Source organism: Loxodonta africana, chromosome 3, assembly GCF_030014295.1.
Source record: "Loxodonta africana isolate mLoxAfr1 chromosome 3, mLoxAfr1.hap2, whole genome shotgun sequence".
Taxonomy (NCBI): Eukaryota; Metazoa; Chordata; class Mammalia; order Proboscidea; family Elephantidae; genus Loxodonta; species Loxodonta africana.
Genome location: NC_087344.1, coordinates 88268442 through 88290725, shown reverse-complemented (window position 1 = coordinate 88290725; position 22284 = coordinate 88268442). Strand labels below are relative to the sequence as shown.

Below are 22284 nucleotides of genomic sequence, written 5' to 3'. Positions count from 1 at the left end.
CTCTTCAACTGCCGCCATGACGACTGCTTCCACCTCGCAGGTGCGCCAGAACTACCATCAGGACTTGGAGGCCGCCGTCAACGGCCAGATCAACCTGGAGCTCTATGCCTCCTGCATCTACCTGTCCATGTCTTACTACTTTGACCGCGATGATGTGGCTCTGAAGAACTTTGCCACATATTTTCTTCCCCAATCTCATGAGGAGAGGGAACATGCTGAGAAACTGATGAAGCTGCAGAACCAACGAGGTGGCCAAATCTTCCTTCAGGATATCAAGAAACCAGACTGTAACGATTGGGAGAGCGGGGTGAATGCAATGGAGTGTGCGTTAAACTTGGAAAAAAGTGTGAATCAGTCACTACTGGAACTGCACAAACTGGCCACAGATAAGAACGACCCCCATTTGTGTGACTTCATTGAGTCTCATTACCTACATGAGCAGGTGAAATCCATCAAAGAATTGGGTGACTACATAACCAATTTGTACAAGATGGGAGCCCTGCAATCTGGCCTGGCAGAGTATCTCTTTGACAAGCACACCCTGGGAGACAGTGCTGGAGAGAGCTAAGCTTTAGCCTGGCTCCCCCACAGCTTCAGGGGTGACTTCCGTGGTCACCAAGACAGCATATGCATGTTGGGTTTACCTTTACCTTTTCTATAAATTGTACCAAAACATCCACTGAAGTACTTCAAATAAAGTGATTTGGTACCCAAAAAAAAAAGAAGAAGACATTCAGGTAGCTAACAGATATACGAGGAAATGTTCACGATCATTAGCCATTAGAGAAATGCAGATCAAAACGACAATGAAATTTCATCTCACTCCAACAAGGCTGGCATTAATCAAAAAAAACACAATAAATGTTGGAGAGGCTGTGGAGAGATTGGAACACTTATACACTGCTGGTGGGAATGTCAATTGATACAACCACTTTGGAAATCGATTTGGCGCTTCCTTAAAAAGCTAGAAATAGAACTACCATAGGATCCAGCAATCCCACTCCTTGGAATATATCCTAGAGAAATAAGAGCCTTTACATAAACAGATATATGCACACCCATGTTTATGGCAAAAGTGTTTACAATAGCAAAAACATGGAAGCAACCAAGGTGCGCATCAATGGATGAATGGATAAATAAATTATGGCATATTCACACAATGGAATACTATGCATCGATACAGAACAGTGGGGAATCTGTGAAACATTTCGTAACGTGGAGGAACCTGGAAAGCATGATGCTGAGTGAAATCAGTCAGTTGCAAAAGGACAAATATTGTATAAGACCACTATTATAAGAACTCAAGAAATAGTTTAAACTGAGATGAAAACATTCTTTTGTGGTTACAAGAAGGGGGAGGAAGGGAGGGTGGGAGGGGGCATTCACTGATTAGATAGTAGATAAGAACTACTTTAGGTGCAGGGAAAGACAGCACACAATACAGGGGAGGTCAGCACAATTGGACTAAACCAAAAGCAAAGAAGTTTCCTGAATAAACTGAATGCTTCAAAGGCCAGCGTAGCAGGGGCAGGGGTCTGGGTACCATGGTTTCATGGGACATCTAAGTTAATTGGCATAATAAAATCTATTAAGAAAACATTCTGCATCCCACTTTGAAGAGTGGCATCTGGGGTCTTAAACACTAGCAAGCAGCCGTCTAAGAGGCATCAATTGGTCTCAACCCACCTGGATCAAAGGAGAATGAGGAACGCCAAGGACACAAGGTGATTAGGAGCCCAAGAGACAGAAAGGGCCACATGAACCAGCAACCACATCATCCTGAGACCAGAAGAACCAGATGGTGTCTGGCTACAACCGATGACTGCCCTGACAGGGAGCAAAACAGAGAACCCCTGAGGGAGCAGGAGGGCAGTGGGATGCAGACCCCAAATTCTCATAAGACCAGACTTAATGGTCTGAGTGAGACTAGAAGGATCCCGGTGGTCATGGCCCCCAGACCTTCTGTTGGCCCAGGACAGGAACCATTCCCGAAGTCAACTCTTCAGACATGGATTGGACTGGACAATGGATTGGAGAGGGATGCTGGTGAGGAGTGAGCCTCTTGGATCAGGTAGACACTTGAGACTATGTTGGCATCTCCTGCCTGGAGGGGAGATGAGAGGGTGGAGGGGGTTAGAAGCTGGTGAAACAGACACGAAAAGAGAGAGTGGAGGGAGAGAGCAGGCTGTCTCAATAGGGGCAGAGTAATTGGGAGTGTGTAGCAAGGTGTATATGGATTTTTGTGTGAGAGACTGACTTGATTTGTAAACTTTCACTTAAAGCACAATAAAAATTATTAAAAAACAAAAAAATTATAGATAACATTACAAAGAATAGGAATTCCAGAACAATTAATTGTGCTCATGCAGAACCTGTACACAGACTAAGAGGTAGTCTTTCAAACAGAACAGAGATACTCCATGGTTTAAAATCAAAAAAGATAAAACCAAACCAAAAGCTGGAAGGCAGGAGAGGCTTTCTAGGCACAAAGCTAAGTGGAGTGTGCGTTTTGAGGGACAAATGAAGATAGCCTAGCACAGATTGGCACTCTGATGAAAAAACTGAGGGTCAAAAGGTTAAGGAGTTTACCCAAGGTACACAACTAGTAAGGAGCCATGAAAATAATCTTAAGTAATCATTAATATCTTACCAATCAAGACATTTCTGTATTTGAAAAATAGCCTCAAGATTAAAACGTGGGGCAAATGTTAGTTGTTAATTTAAGTTATTAAGTTCACAGATTTTTTTAAGATATACATTTTAATTTTGTTTTCAATAACAAAAAAAAAAGATTTCCATGAAACAGATAAGGGAGAGTTTGATTTCTCAGCAATGACAAAAAAAGTTTCCAGGTGTAATTATAATGAGTGGTTTACACAGAGTACCCTTTAGTTACTGCAAATGGGAAACATGTAAACAATTTTAATATAACCCCTGTACTATTGTATTTCACTGTGTTTACTTTTCTGTGTCCCAGTAGACTGTAAGTTTGTTAAGAGCAAAGAGCTATATTGTACTCATGTTTGTCATGTTTGTGACTCTAAACCCTGACAGTATAAAAAAAAAAAAAAAAAAATTTTTTTTTTTTTTTTTATATACCTGGGACAAAATAGGCTCTCAATAAATGTTTGTTGAATGATTAAATAAATTAATACTTGGAAGGATTTACATGAAATAATGTGACTTTAAAAATAATACTCGATTATAATGGTGTAAAAACTGATGGGTCCACATTAACAAATATGAAAATTTGTAGTGCTGTAACTAGAGTTTTAATGCTCACAAGGTTTATTTTATTGCTATAAAACTCTTGTTTGTAATTTCTCTTAATAGTGTTTCCTTTACTCTGAAGGAATGGCAATTGGGTATATGGTGAAAAACGTTTGTCTCTGATTCTGTAAATTGACAGTGACATTTTGAAATAACGAAGTACTGTACTTAGTTAGGAATTTGTAATAATAGGTGTGTTGCTATTCAAGATTACATTTACCCTGAAATTGAGGGATTGATTGACAATAATTCACTAAACACACTCTTCAGCCATTTAAATCTTGAGTCTCATTAGTACCAGATTTACAGATTATGTTGTATAATATGAATGCACAGTGTTTGCATACATATTCCTGTTCATTCTTTCATCTTGTGTTCCACGTAATTCGTTGTTAAAGAAATTGCCTGTAATTCCTTTAATTCCTTTAATACTTAGCACAAAATTTAATATGAGGGTTACAGGAAAAATCCAAGACTCCATATAATTGAAATTTAACTACAAAAGGTAAGGTTTTCTCTGTGTTTTTAGAGTGTCTTCATGAAAGTTGTCATTGAGGTCATAAGCGGAGTTCCTAAGAAAAGCTTTTTTAGGTTTAAAGCATTCTTTTGGAATATGCATAGATCATAATGATGTGGTACCAGCTGAATATGTGACAAAGAAACACTGTCCCTGGTAATTGTAAATTTACCTTTATTAAAAAAAATTACAAGTAAGACTTCATCTTAAGCTTGCAATTAAAATCAAATTAATGAACATGTTTGGAGGATGGCTTTCTAGGTCTGAATTTATTGAAATTTATCTTTGGTTAAGTTACATCAAGCACTGCAATAGCTCCATTGTATTAATGCAGTCAGGGATACCTATAACGTATAAAGCTTTTATTAAATAAACTGCCTATCATTCTTCAGTAGCCCAGAGTGGACTAACCTTTATATCCCTGATTGCTCCCAACTCTAACGAGGAAGTAAGCATAGATTACGTGAGCCTCTGTTTTTGATACAGCTACTTCTACTTTTCTTTTTAGACATTTTCATTAATAGCGTTAGTTTGGTCTTGTAAATGTTTACTCATCATCTACCAAGTGTACAGCACTGGGGTAGGGCCTTGGGGCAGAGAGGTTCTTTGCTGTAATGAGGGGCTATTGGCAAAGGGGGAGTGAGGAGAAAAGTATTACTATGTAACAGTAACCATGTTTTAGTATCTCTTTTTGCTTTAAGCTTGGTTCCAAACAACCAGGCAGTTCTACTCTGTCCTATAGGGTCGCTGTGAGTCGGAATTGAGGGCAGTGGGTTTTGGTTTTGTTTTTTAAGTCATGGGTAATCTAGAATCCTCTAATCAAGAGTTTATGATACTTAGTTTCTGAACTATTTATTGTTTCTTTCATTCAACACTAATTTATTTAGAATCATCTATCCTACATGAGAAAATTACTCTCCTCCAACCTAACCTCTGTGGTTAACTTGTATCTGAGCAGTAGCCCAATAAATTGTCACAATCCAGATCCTAGAGATTAGGACAGTTACATTTCTTTGTGTGGATCATAACAAATTATAACATTGCAAAGAATGGGAATCCCAGAACTCTTAATTGTGTTCATGTGGAATCTGTACATAGGCCAAGAGGCAGTCATTCAAACAGAACAAGAAGATACTGCATGGTTTAAAATTGGAGAACATGCACCAGGGTTGTATACTTTCACCATACTTATTCAACCTGTATGCTGAGCAAGTAATCTGAGAAGCCAGACTATATGAAGAAGAACTGGGCATCAGGACTGGAGGAAGACTCATTAACAACCTACGATATGCAGATGACACAACCTTGCTTGCTGAGAGCAAAGAGAATTTGAAGCACTGATGAAGATCAAAGACTACAGTCTTTAGTATGGATTACATAAAGAAAACAAAAACCCTTAAAACAGGACTAATAAGCAACAGCGTGATAAACAAAGGAAAGATTCAAGTTGTCACAGATTCCGTTTTACTTGGATCCACAGTTAACACCCATGGAAGCATCAGTCAGGAGATCAAACACTGTATCGCATTGGGCAAATCTGCTGCAAAAGACCTCTTTAGAGTGTTAAAAACTAAAGATGTCACTTTGAGGACTAAGGTGCGCCTGACTCAAGCCATGGTATTTTCATTTGCCTCATATGCATGTGAAAGCTGGACACTGAATAGGAAGAACTGATGCAGTTGAATTATGGTGTTGGCTAACAATATTGAATATATCATAGACTGCCAGAAGAATGAACACCTCTGTCTTGGAAGAAGTACAGCCAGAACGCTCCCTAGAAGTGAGGATGGCAAGACTTCATCTTATGTACTTTGGACGTGTTATCAGGAGGGACCAATCCCTGGAGAAGGACATCATGCTTGGTAAAGTAGAGGGTCAACAAAAAAGAAGAAGACCTGCAACGAGATGTATTGATGCAGTGGCTGTAAAATGGATTCAGACATACCTACTATAGTAAGGGTGGCACCAGACCAAGCAAAGCTTCATTCTGTTATACGTGGGGTCACTGTGAGTCGGAACTAACTCAGCAGCGCCAAAGAACAACACAAACAAGAATATATTGGTGGAACGACAGTAAAATATGCCAGAGGGATATTCTAGGCTGACTTGGGAGTTAGAAACAACACTTTCATAGCACAGAGAAGGTATATTTATTAGCTCATGGCAGTTTTTTGCATATCCAATGGAAATTGTTGGCTTTGTGGTTTGTTTCATGTAACTTATTTTTTCCTGAGCCTGGGTCTTACTGTCTTCAGCACTCTATTTCTTTTCCTTTTCTGTGTTTAATATCTCATCATTGTCATGTCCAGTCTCTTTCCAGAGCTAACAATGGCAAACAGGATACAGATTCTCACATCTCTTGCTGTTTTCTCTAAAACAGGAATAAGTCATGACAAGCTACGCAAAGAATAGCAAAAACAATCTCTTTGTCCAAGAGCTGAAGCAAAACTTTCAAAAAAGACCAACCTTTAAAAGAATCTTTTTCAGACCACTTTCTGAAACAATCCAGATTATTCACTGGTCAAAAGTTTTATTAGGAAAACTTCTCTGTGATGTACCTATATAAGAATTTGTATGTTAGATACAATAATGTGATATTTTTAAACATCAGAATTTTACTGAAAATGCAAGTCACAGAAATCTAACACTCAAAATTAACTTTTAGGAGAAAAGGTTAACTACATTAACTTAATGTTTAGAGCACTATCTTGATAGCTGAGTACACCACAGATAGATGCCTTTCTGTAGATACTTTCTGCTCAGAAAAAGAGTTCTTTATCCAGTGACTTTTCTCCATAGTTAGGCCCGGATCACAGGAGATAATTTCTTTCATCTCAATTTGTATACTCATTTTATAAATATTTATTGAGCTTTCTATTATGTATCAGACATTATGTGGGTACCAGGAACACAGCTGTGAGCAAGACACACACAGTCCTTGGGCTTACAACCCAGCAAGACCAATAAGCCTATCAAATCCTCCAGTGGATGAAGCTCAGGGAGCACCTAGCCAGGGTGAGCCAGGCATATAGGCAACACAGCATAGCAGCAAGAGCACACAGAAGGGCTCTTGCATTCTTGCAGTGGAAGCTATGAGGCAGGGAGAACAGATAAGAATTAAAATAATAACAGTCATTCTTCAGGTTCCTGCTACATCCCTGGTCCTGGTCTCTAGGGCACATGGTTTCTCACTGTGATTCAAGGACTACTGGAGTACCCAGCTATCTACCAAGGCTCCCAGGCAACTAGTGTGGAAAAGCAATAAATCAATTTTGTCCAATTTATTTCATATTTTTTTAAATGTAAGATTAATTATGGTATCCTTCCAAATCCCATTTCATTCATTATATTTGTTACATTTTAATAGACAGCTCACATATAACAAGGATTTCATTTGTTGTTTTCTCTTGACAGAGCAGAGACCTTTGACTTTGACTTCTGTACTTTCCTGCCATTCACATGTTAATGTTCCATGCTTAAATTATCTTGACAGTTCCTCAGAATTGATCATGGCTCAAAAGTAGTTTATCGAAGCATAAAAGTAATGATGAAAACAGTATAATATGTAGCACATTAAAATCAGTATAACATAGTTCAGCCTAGTTCAAATTAGTATAAATAATTTAAAGAAAACTCCAGTGCTAGTATAGAAGATGCCAAGACAGGTAACTCCAATTGTGATGATTTCACACTAGTTGTAATAAAAGAAAATTTTGATTAGGAAGTGACTAATTATATATATTATATAAGACAGAAATCTACTTACTTCCAGTGCCAGTATTTCCATTATGAAGGCATGATACCCTCAAATTTTTTGTTTCATTATTAAGCAAAGCTCAATGACCTGATACATCAGAACAAGAAAAGAATGCTTTTCACTAAAAAAGAAAAAAATAATAATCTTATTGCTAAAGGCAGCGAAGACACTAAACCAGAGAGCCACAGAGTAGAAATCATTTACATTATTTGAGGTAAAAATGAATGTAAGCCCTACTACTGCCAAGAAACTCGTAAAACTGGTCACGAAGTTAACAACAAAAAGTTAATGCTCAAAAGAGATAGCAGGATGAGTTCTTAGAAAAACTGATTCAGCTGTTGGATGACATGCGATGGTAAGGGATGGTCTGTGGAAGAGCAATGATTGTATTGTGTGTACTACTAGATATATGTTGCTTTACAGTTAGATGAAACCACTAATGTGTGCAAAGTAAGAATCAGTTCATGGCATATGTGCTGTATGTGTGTAAGAGGTGGAAGTACTCCTCTTCAATCTTTTTTTTTTTTTAATAGTGTGCTTTTGGTGAATGTTGATACAGCAAATTAGTTCCCATTTGACGATTTCTACACAAATTGTTCAGTGACATTGACTACATTTTTCACAATGTGTCAACATTCTCTTTAATTGCATTCTGGTTGTTCCATTTTCAGTACTCTAGTGTCTGCCCTCTTCTCATCTTTGTTTTAAAGTAATTGTTGACTTTTTGGTCTCATGTAGATTTTTTTGTTTTGTTAATTGTGCTTTAAGTGAAAGTTTACAATTCAAGTGGATTCCTCATACAAAAACTTATACACACATTGTTATGTGACCCTAGTTACTTTCCCTATAATGTGACAACACACTCTTCCTCTCCACCCTGTATTTCCCATGTCCATTCAACCAGCTCCTGTCCCCTTCTACCTTTTTATCTTCCCTTCAGACGGGAGCTGCCGACTTAGTCTCATGTGTCTACTTGAGCTAAGAAGCACACTTCTCACCAGTATCATTTTATATCTTATAGTCCAGTCTAATCTTTGTCTGAAGAGTTGGCTTTGGGAATGATTTTAGTTTTGGGCTAACCGAGAGTCTGGGGGCCAAGTTCTCTAGGGTCCCTCCAGTCTCAGCCAGACCATTAAGTCTGGTTTGTTTTTTTTACTGGAATTTGAGTTCTGCACCCCACTTTTCTCCTGCTCCATCAGGACATATAGACAGTTTTTTAATGGAGCATGGTACACACAGGTAATATCCTTTATTTTGTATGCCAATCTGTTATTTTGCTAAAAGGTGACCTTAGGGGATATTTCCCATTCAAGGTTTAAGGAGTCTCTCCGGGTGATAGTATCAGGGAGTCCTCTAGTCTCAACTGGTCAAGTAAGTCTGGACTTTTTTAAGTACTTGGGTTCCATTTGGCATTTTCCTCCCCTTCTATCTGGGTCCATCTATTGTGCCCCTAATCAGAATGGTTGGTAGTGGTAGCCAGGCACTGTATCTTCGTTATTTTTATCAATAAGAAATGTATAAAATGTATTAAAAAAACATTCTGCATCCCACTTTGGTGAGAGGCGTCTGGGGTCTTAAACGCCAGCAAGCACCTGCAGCAAGGGAGAATGAAGAACACCAAAGACATATGATAAAGATGAGCCCAAGAAACAGAAAGGGCCACATAAACCAGAGACTACATCAGCCTGAGACCAGAAGAACTAGGTGGTGCCCGGCTACCACCGATGACTGCCCTGACAAGGAACGCAACAGAGAATCCCTGATGGAGCAGGAGAACAGTGGGATACAGATCTCAAATCCTCATAAAAAGACCACACTTAATGGTCTCACTGAGACTAGAGGGACCCTTTGTTAGCCCAAGACTGGAACCATTCCTGAAGCCATCTATTCAGACAGGGATTGGACTGGACTATAAGATAGACAGTGATACTGGTGAGAAGTAAGCTCCTTGGCTCAAATAGACTCATGAGACTATGTGGGCAACTCCTGTCTGGAGGCGAGATGAGAAGGCAGAGGGGGTCAGAAGCTGGCTAAATGGACATGGGCAATAGAGGGTAGAGAGAAGGAATGTGCTGTCTCATTAGGGGAAGAGCAGCTAGGAGTACATAGCAAGGTATACTGACTTGATTTGTAAACTTCCACTTAAAGCACGATAAATAAATAAACGTATGTTTCAAAAGAAATTTTTTGCTTAGTTAATGGTTATTTTGCATGTTGTGAATTAGAAAAGAGGCAAAATCAGTACTGATAAAAAACTAAGTTTAGCAAGGAAAATCGTGGCTATATTCAAATGAAAAAGATTGCACTTGAGTGTCATTCCACATATTGCTCGGGTATTCTTGAGTATCCTAAACCTGTTATATCAGAGCTAAAGTTATCATAGATTTTAATTTCGAGAATAAAATCAAGGTTTTTTTTTTTAAGAAAAAAATGAACTGTGGTTGCATATGGCTTTAATTATCAAGAGATTGATTCTTTCCAAACACTTTATAATTTTCTTCATCAGTTAAAGAAATTGGTGATATGAAATAAAGGACATAGAGTCCCTCAGTGGTACAAACAGTTAAGCATGCAACTACTAGCCAAAAGGTTGGTGGTTTGAACCCACTCAGAGACGCCTCAGAAGACATCTGCTTCTGAAAGGTTACAGCTTTGAAAACCCTGTGGAGCAGTTCTACTCTGCACACACACACCGGGAGCTGGAATCAACTCAGCAGCAACTAACAGCAACAATAGAGGATATTTCTAACCCCCAAACAAAGACGGCAACAGAGCATAAAGAAATACTTTCTAGAGCAAAAACAACCAAAGTAGTCAACCTTTAAACTTCTGAATGTGGTAAACTCATTGATTTCGAGTCTGACAGAACTTAAACTAGCCTTTAATGAGAACTCTCCTCATAATTTGAGCCCATGTTTGATCCAAATATTCAGACATACCTGAAAGAGCCAACAAGCATTTGCTTCCATTTTTGTGATCTCTAATTAGGTTTTTTAAATTTATTAGCAATAAAAGAAATAGAATAAAAACTAACCTATAGCTCAAGCTAGAAATCATCAAATTGGATATGAATAACCTTGGCAAAATATTGCAAACAATATCAATTACCTTCTAACTGATAATAAACTGTTGTTATTATTAAATGTTATGGTTATTTTTATTATCTTAAAAATTATGTTCTTATTTCATAACATGGAGGAACCTGGAAGGCATTATGCTGAGCAAAATTAGTCAGAGGCAGAAGGACAAATATTGTATAAGACCACTATTATAAGATCTTGAGAAATGGTAAAAACTGAGAAGAACACATACTTTTGTGGTTAAAAGGGGGGGAGGGAGGGAGAGGGTTTTTTATTGATTAATTAGTAGATAAGAACTGCTTTAGGTGAAGGGAAGGACAACACTCAATACATGGAAGGTCAGCTTAATTGGACTGGACCAAAAGCAAAGAAGTTTCCGGGATAAAATGAATGCTTCAGAGGTCAGCAGAGCAAGGGCGGGGGTCTGGGGACCATGGTTTGAGGGGACTTCTAAGTCAATTGGCAAAATAATTCTATTATGAAAACATTCTGCATCCCACTTTGAAATGTGGCATCTGGGGTCTTAAATGCTAACAAGCGGCCATCTAAGATGCATCATTTGGTCTCAACCCACCTGGAGCAAAGGAGAATGAAGAACACCAAGGTCACACGACAACTAAGAGCCCAAGAGACAGAAAGGGCCGCATGAACCAGAGACCTACATCATCCTGAGACCAGAAGAACTAGTTGGTGCCCGGCCACAATCGATGACTGCCCTGACAGGGAGCACAACAGAGAACCCCTGAGGGAGCAGGAGATCAGTGGGATGCAGACCCCAAATTCTCATAAAAAGACCATACTTAATGGTCTGACTGAGACTAGAGGAATCCCGGCAGCCATGGTCCCCAGACCTTCTGTTGGCACAGGACAGGAACCATCCCGGAAGACAACTCATCAGACATGAAAGGGACTGGTCAGTGGGTGGGAGAGAGATGCTGATGAAGAGTGAGCTAATTGTATCAGGTGGACACTTGAGATTGTGTTGGGATCTCTTGTCTGGAGGGGGGATGGGAGGATAGAGAGAGAGGGAAGCTGGCAAAATTGTCACGAAAGGAGAGACTGAAAGGGCTGACTCATTAGGAGGAGAGCAAGTGGGAGTACGGAGTAAGATGTATGTAAACTTATATGTGACAGACTGATTGGATTTGTAAACGTTCACTTGAAAAAAGTTAAAAAAAAAAAAATTATGTTCTTAGAAATTTACCTAAAATTGGTTATTTGTTATTTGCCTAAAATTACCCACATTTGTCCTCTTGACTCTGAGGATACACTAAATATAATGCAATTTTTGTCCTTAAGCAGTTTACACTCTAGAGGATTTAATCTTATAATCAGCCCTATGAAGAGGGTAGTATTCTCCCCATTTTATCAGTGTTGAAGCTGAGGTACAAAGAAGTAATTAGATGAGCCAGTCAGAGCCATGCTCTTTTTGCCAAATTACACCTGCCTCTCGGATACTATTATCCCATTTGGTGAGAAAATGAAAACTTAGAAAAGTTCATGAGTTATCCAAGAGCACAGGTTTCAGTTTTCTTACCAATTTGGGAAAATAATGCCTGGGAGGCAGTATGATAGTATCAATACTGTAATAGCATTAACAACAACAGAGCCGCTGAGCATAACAAATTGAGAAAACCAAAACCCCTCATGTAATTATAACACATTTTTACTTTTTCTCATCATTCTACCTAATTCTTCCTCCTGAGCTCAGGTTCCCTTATACTTAAAATCTCAAAGTGGTGAGGCTGATTATTTCCTAGTTATTACTGCGTCAAATATTTAATCTATTTAGAGGAGATTAGGAATGATCTGAAAGTCTTTCATCTTTGCCAAATCTTTAAGCCTTTTCCTGCCCTGTGTCCTTGCTCTGATTTCTTCAGATCCGATCAGGGAACATTACTCTTAGTATCATACTCACATACATACACCTCATGGTCATCCTCAACAAATTATAGTTTTACGGTTTATCTTCATTTCCTGATTCCCTGGTTCTTTATTAGGCTCCTGTTACACGTGTACCCTTTTGCTACATGTTGTCAGAAAGACAAACAGCAGGCATAGTAATACCTGTAACTATATACAAAGTATTCCATGTTCTTTCTCTCATTGGAACCTCTTAAGGGCCCTATACAGTGAAACCTGGATCTCACACATTTTTCCCCCTTTGACAGAGTGCAGTCACTGCTTTTCTGTCACTCTCTATTTAGTGGAAAATATTTGAGGTTTCCTTCTCTGACAGGTTTCTGCCTTACACAGGTTCTGGCTTTCGCAGGTTTTATTGTAATGTGATTATAAATTGTATTAAAGGTAAGGAAGCTGATCTTAGAGAATTTAAGAGATTTGCCTAAAGTCCACATCTAGTGAAGGACTTGAACTTGGTCTTCTGTCTACTATTTGTTCAGGATTACATGGTTTTCGCTTTTAGACTCTTATAGTAAGATTGATCTCTATGCATTCCATTTCATTTTTGACAATTTCCAAAAATGGAACACATAAAGATCGATATCCTAGGCATTAGTGAGCCGAAATGAACTAGTATTTGTCATTTTGAATCAGACAATCATCTGGTCTACTCTGCCAGGAATGGCAACTTGAAGAGCAATGGCATTGCATTCGTCGTTAAAAGGAACAATTCAACATCTGTCCTAAAGTGAAAAACTGTCAATGAAAGGATAATATCTATATGCCTACAAGGAAGACCAGTTAATATGACTTTTGTTCATATTTATGCACCAACCACTAAGGCCGAAGATGAAGAAATTGAAAATTTTTATCAACTTCTGCAGTCTGAAATTGATGAAACTTGTAATTAGGATGCGCTGGTAATTACTGTTCAATGGAATGGGCAATTTGGAAACAAGAAGGATCATTAGTTGGAAAATATGGCCTTGGTGATAGAAACGATGCCAGAGATCGCGTATTAGAATTTTGCAAGACCAGCTACTTCTTCATTGCAAATACCTTTTTTCACCAACATAAATGGCGACTATATGCAAAAAAAAAAAAATTTCTTTTTTTATATGCATGGACCTCACCAGATGGAATTCACAGGAATCAAATCAACTACCTCTGTGGAAAGAGACGATGGAAAAGCTCAATATCATCAGTCAGAACAGGACCAAGGGCCAACTGCGGATCAGACCATCAATTACTCATATGCAAGTTCAAGTTGAAACTGAAGACAATGAGAGCCAAAGTACAACCTTGAGTATATCCCACCCAAATATAGAGACTGTCTCAAGAATAGATTTGACGCATTGAACACTAATGACCGAAGACCAGACAAGTTGTGGAATGACATCAATGACATCATACATGAAGAAAGCAAGAGGTCATTAAAAAGGCAGGAGAGAAAGAAAAGACCTAACTGGATGTCAGAAGAGGCTGTGAAACTTGCTCTTGAACATCAAGTGGCTAAAGCAAAAGGAAAAAATGAGGAAGTAAAAGAGCTGAACAGAAAATTTCAAAGGGTGGCTTGAGACGACAAAGTAAAGTATTATGACGACACATGCAAAGACCTGAAGATAGAAAACCAAAGGGGAAGAACATGCTCAGCATTTCTCAAGGTGAAAGAACTAAAGAAAAAATTCAAGCCTTAGCTTGAAATACTGAAGGATTCTACAGGGAAAATATTAAACGACACTGAAAGCATGAAAAGAAGATGAAAGGAATACACAGAGTCACTATACCAAAAAGAATTGGTCAATGTTCAACCATCTCAGAAGGTAACATATGATCAGGAACCAATGGTACTGAAGGAAGAAGTCCAAGTTGCACTGACGGCATTGGCGAAAAACAAGGCTCTGGGAATTGAGGGAATACCAACTGAGATGTTTCAACAAATGGGTGCAGCACTGGAAGTGCTCATTGTCCTATGCCAAGAAATTTGGAAGACAGCTACCTGGCCAACTGACTGAAGAAATCCGTATTTATGCCTATTCCCAAGAAAGGTGATCCAACAAATGTGGAAATTATCAAACAATATCATTAACGTGACATGCAAGTGAAATTCTGCTGAAGATCATTCAAAAGCAGCTGCAGCAGTATATCCACAGGGAACTGCCAGAAATTCAAGCTGGATTTAGAAGAGTACGTGAACCAGGGATATTATTGCTGATGTCAGATGGATCATGGCTGAAAGCAGAGAATACCAGAAAAATGTTTACCTGTGTTATGACTGTGCTAAGGCATTCAACTGTGTGAATCTTAAAAGATTATGGATGGCATTGCGAAGAATAGGAGTTCCACAACACTTAATTGTACTCATGAAGAATCTGTACATGAATCAAGAGGCAGTCATTTGAATAGGATACTGCATGGTTTAAAGTTAGGAAAGATGTATATTAGGATTGTATCCTTTCACCATAGCTATTCAATCTGTCTGCTGAGCAAATAATCCAAGAAACTGGACTATATGAAGACGTATGTGGCATCAGAATTGGAGGAAGATTTATTAACAGCCTGCGTTATGCAGATGACACAACCTAGCTTGCTGAAAGTGAAGAGGACTTGAAGCACTTACTGATGGAGATCAAAGACCACAGCCTTCAGTGTGATTACACCGCAAAATAAAACAAAAATCCTCACAACTGGACTAATAAGCAGTATCATGATAAAGGGCGAAAACATTGAAGTTGTCAAGGATTTCGTTTTGCTTGGATCCATAGTCAACACCCATGACAGCAGCAGTCAAGAAATCAAAAGACTCATTGCATTGGGCAAATCAACTGCAAGTGATCTCTTTAAAGTGATCAAAAGCAAGGATGTCACCTTGAAGAATAAGATGTGCCTGACCCAAGCCATGGTGTTTTCAGTTGCCTTATATGCATGCGAAAGCTGGACAATGAATAAGAAAGACCGAAAAAGAATCGATGCTTTGAATTGTGATGTGGGTGAAGAATATTGACATACCATGGTTGCCAAAAGAAAGAACAAATCTGTCTTGGAAGAAGTACAGCCAGAATGCTCCTTGGAAGCAAGGATGGCGAGACTGTGCCTCACATACTTTGGACATGTTGTCAGGAGGGATCAATCCCTGGAGAAGGACATTATGCTTGATAAAGTGGAGGGTTGGCCAAAAAGAGGAGGACCCTCAGTTAGACAGATTGACACAGTGGCTGCAACAGTGGGCTTAAGCATAGCAATGATTGTGAGGATGGCACAGAACCGCGCAGTGTTTCGTTCTGTTGTGGATAGGGTCCCTGTGAGTCGGAAGCGACTCAATGGCACCTAACAACGAGCAAAATTGAAGGGTCAAGACATAATGTGAAAAGTTAAGAAAATGGCATACACAATACATAGAGACCATTCGGTCCTTTTCAGTGGAGAAAAGCGAGACATTGCTGTGGGCCAGCAATATGAGAGATTGTTGATTCTTGGGCTCAGTACTTCTTAGACACTCCTGAGAACTAACAAAGTGGAAAGGATTCAAGCTCTGCCTTCCTGATTTTTAGTCTGAGCAGTTTCTTACTGGCTTTGGTTGTACTATATTGTACTATATCTAGTTACTGTATTTTCTTTTACGTACTGTTGTTTTTGTTAGTTGCCATTGAATCCTTTCCAGCTCATGGCCACCGATTGTGTGCAGAGTACAACTGCTGCATTGGATTTCCAAGGCTGTGACCTTCTGGAAACAGATCGCCAGGGCTGTCTTCAGAGGTGCTTATAGATGGGTTCAAAACACCAACATTTTGGCTAGTAATTGAGTGTTTAACCATTTGGACCACCCAATTTTAAAAGTAGCTGCATTAAATTCTCAACTTTCATCTCTTAGGAAAACAAGGATGTCCATTCTTCAACTCACCTTAAAAAAAAGAACAACCATGTGTTGAGTATCTGCTAGTGCCAAGCACTGTGTTAGATACTTTCTGTATATGATCTCTTCTGGTTTTTATGATAACCCTGTGAGATAGTTATTATTATCCCCATTTTATTGAGGAAGAAACTGAGATTAATTACTTGGGCTAAGTAATTTGCCCAAGGTCACACTTCTATATCAAAGCCAGAGTACACATTTATGTGATTTTCATATGTCACCTTCCCTTCTAAAGCTAAGCTGCAGTTACATTGAAGATTCTTGGGATAAACTGAAGCTGCTATTGAGATTAGATAGAATCAGAACAGGCTGACCTGGAGAGTAAGTCAGACACTCTCAGACGCCCAAATATTATATTCCCTTGAGTAGAATAAGGAAATTTGTCATAACTGTCTACTTTTCTGCATGAATAATACTGCTAAAAAGTCATATCCACACCCTCTTTATTTACACTTGTTGCTTTTAAAGTGCCTGCTGATGGATCAGTGCGTCCATGCCTGCCATCTCAGAGTAGAAGTTAATAATTTGTCATGTATGAAACTAATGTAAAGAGATTGGAGACTCAGCATTAGCATTAGCATTCAACGCACCTGTTCAGAGCTAGCCTTCCACATTTTTCTCTCTTTTGCCTGAGGTAGAGACTTCTTCATGGATTACAGTAACACTTTTTGACAAGCTTAGACTGGGTGGAGCTGCCATGTAATGACAGAACAAAATTGATGATATCTCAGCAATGCATTCTTTTTTTATTTGGGCTGTCAACATGTATTACTATAAAAGCATTTATTGTTACACATCTGGCCCAGCCTATCCACTTCTTATTTTCAGTGACAGTAGGGCCTAACGAAGTATGTTTATTTTTCTAGTTACACAATATTGACTGGCTTTGGGGGTAATATATCTGGTTATTGTATTTTCTTTTATGTACTGTTGTTTTAAAAAGTAGCTATCTTAATGTTTTCCAAATAAAAATTAAAACCTACTTGTTCTAAAGTCTTCTCAAGTGGCTGTTGGACTTTCCCAGTGTCATGAACCTGTCAGGCATCTACAGAAGATGTTAAATCAAACTTTCTGAAGGCAAATCCTTTAAAGAGAATTAGAAAAATTATTCATGTCTTAAATGATACATTAACTTAAATCTCTATCTTTGGGGACAGCCATATCTCTCGCTGATTTTTCTTTCCCACTGGTCCTTACATGGCAATGTTTGTGAAAAGGAATTTGGGGGGCTAAAAATACTTTTTCATGTGCATTCTACCTTTCCTTTGAATGAGTTTGCTACCAGATTGTAGAGCTCTACTACTGGTTCTTTCTGGGTAGATTAAAGAAAAAATTGGGAGGGACAGTTCTATTCTTTAAGTAACTTACTATCTAAATTTGAAGAGCCAAAGCATATCCTTACAAAAATATCCCTAGAACAATAAAGTGCTATAGGAGCTAGAGTTCAGAAGGAGTGATCCTTGAAGTCAGGAGGGTCTACTCTGATGAGGTAAAAGTTTATCTGATACTGGAAATAACAGTACAATTTGCAGGTGCACAAGTCAGAGGAGAGAAGATTATAATGTGGGGAAAATAAGAGCAAAGAAATAGTGTAAAGAAGTTCAAGCCATGTTGGTCCAGTTCATATGAAGTAGAGAATGTGTGTAGAAAAATAGGAGAGATTCGATTGTCTTCATTAGTATTTTTAACAGGTCATCTTTCCTTCTCCAAATTACTTTTCTCTGATTTTTTGCCTCTCATGGGGGGTTCTTAGAATCCTCTGACACGTTTCCTCCAGTTACAAATTTTCCCTGACTCTGGTTATAGTATCTAATTACCCATCACCCTAGCAAGCAGATAATTACAGCATAGTAAAAAGACTTTCTTTTTACGGGAACACAGCAATGGCAGTAGGTACACGGAGCAGAGGTAGCACAAAGACTTCTTAGTGGAGAAAATATTTGAGTTTTAAAGGATAATGCATAGGAGTACACAAGGCAAACCACCTTTAATTCATTTGTTTGACCACTAAACTGACACGTTTTTATTAAGGGTCCTGGTGGCAACACAGGGTCCCGGTGGCTCAGTGGTTAAGAGCTCAGGCTGCTAACCAAAAGGTCAGCAGTTTGAATCCATCAGCTGCTCCTTGGAAACGCTATGGGGCAGTCCTACTGTGTCCTATAGGGTCGCCATTGAGTCAGAGTCGACTTGATGGCAACAGATTTTATATGCCAACACTGAGCTAACCACTGGGTGGTAGGAGATGATACAGTTCATGAGATGTTCAGAGACTGCAAATGAAAGATTCTAGTATAATAACATGATTTCTATGATGGAGGTATATTAAAAAAAAAAAAAAAACATTGCCATCGAGTCAATTCTGACTCATAGTGACCCTATAGGACAGAGTAGAACTGCCCCGTAGAGTTTCCAAGGAGCGCCTGGCAGATTCGAACTGCTGAGCCTTTGGTTAACAGCCGTAGCACTTAACCACTACGCCAGCAGGGTTTCCGTGGAGGTATATGCAGGGTGTTAAATCTGCCTAACAGAGTTAGAAAGGCCTTATCAGGGTAAAACCCTTTAAGCTGAAAAGTTTGTATATGACAGGTAGACTTGTGGAGAAGTATCTTCTAGGAGAAAGAAGGGTACTTTTACTGGAAGAATACACCATCAGTTAAAAGAGACACACATCACAATTAAATGAGGACTACTTGGTTAGACCTTGGTGGCATAGCAGTTAAGTGCTACACCTGCTAACCAAAAGGTTGGCAGTTTGAATCTACCAGGCACTCCTTGGAAACTCTATGGGGCAGTTCTGCTCTGTCCTATAGGGTCACTGTGAGTTGGAATCGACGGCAGTGGGCTTGGTTTGGTTTCTTGGAACTTAGGCAGAAAGATTCTAATTTCAGATATGATGCATCATTTCAACAATAGCCATTTATGCCTCCCATTTCCCACTATACTCATCTTATCTCTGCAGTCCATTTTTGGCATAAAGCACACCAGGTTAGTAAAGGCAAAGAAGGAATGATTCTCCACATTCCACGCTTCTAATTTTTGTTTTGTTTTGTTTTTAGAAGTTTTGTTTTTATTTTATATCTGGCCATATCTAGGAAAAGAACCTAGAGAAAATCTTAGTAGACTAGAAAAACTTAATAAAGGATTTGCTTTTGGGATTCTCAGCTGCCCATTGTTGTGTTCTATTGAAGCAGTTCACTGCTTGTGTGCTGACATACTCGTTACAGTTTTGCACAGCTTTAGAGGCTTGGATTAGGAATGCTTATTGCCCTCAAGTTAGGAGACAGAACACTAAGGTGCCTGATGGAGAGCAACTAAATGGCAATGCAAAATGGCTCAGCCATTCTGGAAAATAGTTTGACTCTCATAAAGTTTAGCATACACTTACTATGCGTCCAGCAGTCCCACTGCTAGCTATTACCCTAGAAAAATGAAAAATTGTGTTCACACAAAAGCCCGTACACAAATGTTCGTAGAAGCTGTATTCATAATTGCCAAAACTGAATATAACCCAGATGTCCTTCAGAGGGTGAATGGATAAGTAAACTGTTACATCCAAGCCTTGGAATACAACTCAGCAATAAAAAGGAACAAATTATGTGTAAATGTAACAATTGGTATACATCACAAAGGATTATGCTTAGTAAAAGAAGCCAGCTCTAAGGGTTAAATACTGTATAATTCCTTTACATGATATTCTTGAAAAGACAAAACATTTGCTGAAGATAATTCAAAAACAACTCCAGCCATACATAAATAGGGAACTGCTAGAAGGTAAACTCGGATTCAGATGAGGACATCAAACAAGTGATATCATTGCTGATGCTAGATGCATCTTCACCAAGAGCAGAGAATACCAGAAAAATGTTTACCTGTGTTTTATCGATTACACAAAGGCATTCAACTATGTGGATCATAACAGATTATGGATAACATTACAGAGAATAGGAATTCCAGAACACTTAATTGTGCTCATGCAGAACTTGTACATAGACCAAGAGGCAGTAGTTCAGACAGAACAAGGGGATACTACTACATGGTTTAAAATTGGAAAAGGTATGTGGCAGGGTTTTATCCTTTCACCTTACTTATTCAGTCTGTATACTGAACAAACAATCTGAGAAGCTGGACTATTTGAAGAAGAATGTCACCTCAGGACTGGAGGAAGACTTACTAACAACCTGTGGTATGCAGATGACACATCTTGCTTGCTGAAAATGAAGATGACTTGAAGTACTTACCGATGAAGATCAAAGACTACAACCTTCAGTATAGATTACATAAACATGAAGAAAACAAAAGTCCTCATAACTGGACCAACAAATAATATCATGATAAATGGAGAAGAAATTGAAGGTGTCAACGGTGTCACTCTACTTTGATTAACAGGCAATGTCCTTGGAAGCAACAGTCAAGAAATCAAATGACATACTACATTGGGCAAATCTGCTGTAAAAAAAAAAAAAAAAACCCTTTAAAGTTTTAAAAAGCACAGATGTCACTTTGACGACTAAGATGTACCTGACTCAAACCATGGTCTTTTCAATAGCCTTGTATGCGTACAAAAGCAGACAATGAAAAAGGAAGATAGAAGAATTGATGCATTCAAACTGTGGTGTTGGCAAAGATTGTTGAGTATACTGTGGCCCTGCCAGAAGGACAAACAAATGAGTCTTACAAGAAGTACAACCAGCATGTTCCTTAGAAACAAGGATAGCAAGGCTTTGTCTCATGTACTTTGCACCTGTCATCTGGAAAGATACCATATTTGGTAAAGTAGTGGGTCAGCAAAAACAAGAGAAATCCTCAATGAAAAAACTCTACAGTATGTTCATTTATAAAAATAAAATTAAAAACAAGGGAGAAAATCAGTCGGTAGAATGACTTCTTAATGAAAATTTTATTATCCTTTCATTTGTTTAGTAACTTTATTTGAATGCCTATGGTAGCTACCATTTATGGAATCCCTACTATCAGTTAGGCAAAGAAATGAGCCCTTTGCTTTCATATTACAAATTCTGCAGTGACAGGTGTTGCTATTCCTATTTGACAGAAGAGGAAACTGTGGCACAGAGCATTGCATCACTTTCCCAAGTCAGATGCTATTTGGAAAACAATCTTATTTTACAAACAACAGTGAAGATTGCACAAACCTTACCAATATAGACCACAGCAGTTCTCAAAACTGTAGTGCAATGACCACTAGTATCACAGTCACCTGGGGAGCTTATTTAAAGTACATATTCTGCGGCCTCTGATCCATTGAGTCAGTTTCCAATTTCCTCTTGTGATATGAGGATAACAATAGTTCCTATCTGCTATGCATGTTTTGAAGATTAAATGATATAATACATGTTAAGCACACACTAGTTGCAGTGGGTTTAAGCACACACTAGAGCCTGGCATGTAGTAAGTACTATATAGATAGATATTGTTGTTGTTAGGTGCCATCTAGTCCACTGTGACTCATAGCGACCTTATGTGTGAAACGTTGCTCAGTCCTGCATCCTCACAATTGTTGCTGTGTTTGAGCCCATTGTTGCAGCCACTGTATCAATCCATCTCATTGAGGGTTTCCTTTTTTTTTCCACCAACCCTATAAGATAAATATTACCTAGTGTTATTTTTACTCTAGGCTGAGCTGAAAGAGACTATAAAAATCATTCAGTCTTACTCCTTCATTCTGCAATTAAGGTAACTAAGACCTAAAATAAATAAATAAATAAATAAATAAATATTTGCCCCAAATCGCTTCCTCACAGTCCCGCCTTTTGTTGTTGTTTTTCCTTGTAGTGCTATTTTCTTTTAATTTTAAATGATATATTTCTCTTATAATGGAATGTCCAGT

General features: G+C 38.5%; 2 protein-coding genes across 4 annotated transcripts in view; both read left to right on the top strand.

Annotated features, from left to right (window-relative positions):
• FAF1 (Fas associated factor 1) overlaps window positions 1-22284 on the top strand; it is a 620612-nt gene that overhangs the window by 485510 nt on the left and 112818 nt on the right. The window lies entirely within an intron of this gene.
• LOC104846014 (ferritin heavy chain-like) lies at window positions 2-20933 on the top strand. The gene has a single exon (XM_064281942.1). The coding sequence runs from the start codon at window positions 17-19 to the stop codon at window positions 566-568; it is 552 nt and encodes a 183-aa protein (XP_064138012.1). The 5' UTR covers window positions 2-16; the 3' UTR covers window positions 569-20933.